The sequence below is a fragment of the Galeopterus variegatus genome, unplaced genomic scaffold (assembly GCF_000696425.1).
Source record: "Galeopterus variegatus unplaced genomic scaffold, G_variegatus-3.0.2 Scaffold5837, whole genome shotgun sequence".
In the NCBI taxonomy this organism is placed as follows: Eukaryota; Metazoa; Chordata; class Mammalia; order Dermoptera; family Cynocephalidae; genus Galeopterus; species Galeopterus variegatus.
The window spans coordinates 37,512-39,032 of record NW_007731948.1 but is presented as its reverse complement, the minus strand read 5'-3'; the positions used below and the strand labels follow the sequence as shown (position 1 = coordinate 39,032).

General features: G+C 38.2%; 1 protein-coding gene across 2 annotated transcripts in view; it reads left to right on the top strand.

The window, feature by feature from the left end:
* The window catches only part of DAD1 (defender against cell death 1), a 29,126-nt gene that overhangs the window by 12,840 nt on the left and 14,765 nt on the right, over positions 1-1,521 (top strand). The window contains exon 2 of one of the 2 annotated variants that reach the window (XM_008590075.1): positions 845-1,018. The exons of the other annotated variant lie outside the window; for it this stretch is intronic. Within the exon in view, the coding sequence (XP_008588297.1) occupies positions 845-975 (131 nt within the window). The 3' untranslated portion in view covers positions 976-1,018. The remainder of the gene's footprint in view (positions 1-844; positions 1,019-1,521) is intronic. 2 annotated transcript variants of the gene reach the window in all.

Here is a 1,521-nt window from a genome sequence, read left to right as displayed (position 1 = left end):
TTTTTTTTTTGTTTGTTTTGGTGGCTGGCCAGTATGGGGGATCTGAACCCTTTGACCTCGGTGTTATAACACCGTGCTCTAACCAACCGAGCCAACTGGCAGCCCCTTTAACTTTCCTATAACAGTTAAGAGCACAAAACTTAAGTGTATGACTTGATGAATTTTTAAATTTACCCATCTAACCACCACCCAGATCAAGATATAGAACATTACCAGCGCCATAGAATCCTCCTTGGATCTTCTCAGTCACTTCTCCCCCCGTGAAAGATAAAATCCACTATCCTAACTTGCATTACCACGGATTGGTTTCACCTAGTTTTAAGCTTTCTATATGTAGACTCATACAACATGTACTTTTAATGTCTGGATTGTGCTGCCAACTTATTTATGGAATTCATCCATTTTGTGTATAGCAGAAGTTCTTTGTCATTGTTGTATAGTATTTTTATTTATTTATTTAATTGGTGTATAGAATTCTATTGTTTGCATATGCCATAATTTATCCATTTTACTGTTGGTAGGCCTTTAGATTGTTTCCAGTTTGGGCTATCATGGGTATCATTACTGTACATGACTTTATTTTTTGGTGGCTGTTGGTACAGGGATCTGAACCCTTGACCTTGGTGTTACAATACTGCCCTCTAACCAACTGAGCTAACTGTCGAGTCCTGTACATGCCTTTTGATGCACATATGCATTCACTTCTGTTCGAGTAGAATTGTTCGGTCATAGAATATGTGTGTTCATTAGCAGTCATATTTGTTTTATACTTCTGGATAATCAACTTTGTGTTTTGTGTTTTTTACTTCTAGATAATCATTGTTGTGTTTTGCTTCTTGCACAGTTTGCCTGAGAATACAGATCAACCCACAGAACAAAGCAGATTTCCAAGGCATCTCCCCGGAGCGAGCCTTTGCTGATTTTCTCTTCGCCAGCACCATCTTGCACCTTGTTGTCATGAATTTTGTTGGCTGAATCATTCCCATTTACTTAATGAGGAGTAGGAGACTAGAAGAACGTAAGTGACGATCATAGCTCTTGTCCCATAATATTGGATGGAGCTGGTTTTGATCATGATTGGCAAAGTTCCCATATTGCTGATAAGATATTTGCAGAATTATCCATTGGTTTGCAAAGTATGCATTAATATCATCATGATTCATCAGTGCTACTGCTCTTGGTCATTCCCTTGTGTTCTTGCTGTTCTGCAAATCATTAAGATAACAGAAAATGAATGTTTGCCTGTAGCTAATACATTAATTTCTGCACCAATAACTCTAGGAAAATAACTCAGAGATTTTGGAAGAGACATAAATTGTAGGTCTTGCCTTTAGATTTGCTCTTCAATTCTTTTTCTGATTTCTGATTTTGTTATAACACCAAGGTCAAGGGTGCAGATCCCCATACTGGCCAGCTGCCCAAAAATATATGCCAGGTGATTTTGATCTCAGATGACTTTGAATGCTGGACATTGTCCTCATAGTACCCAGTATAGCACTTACATCTGATACTCATCCAGTG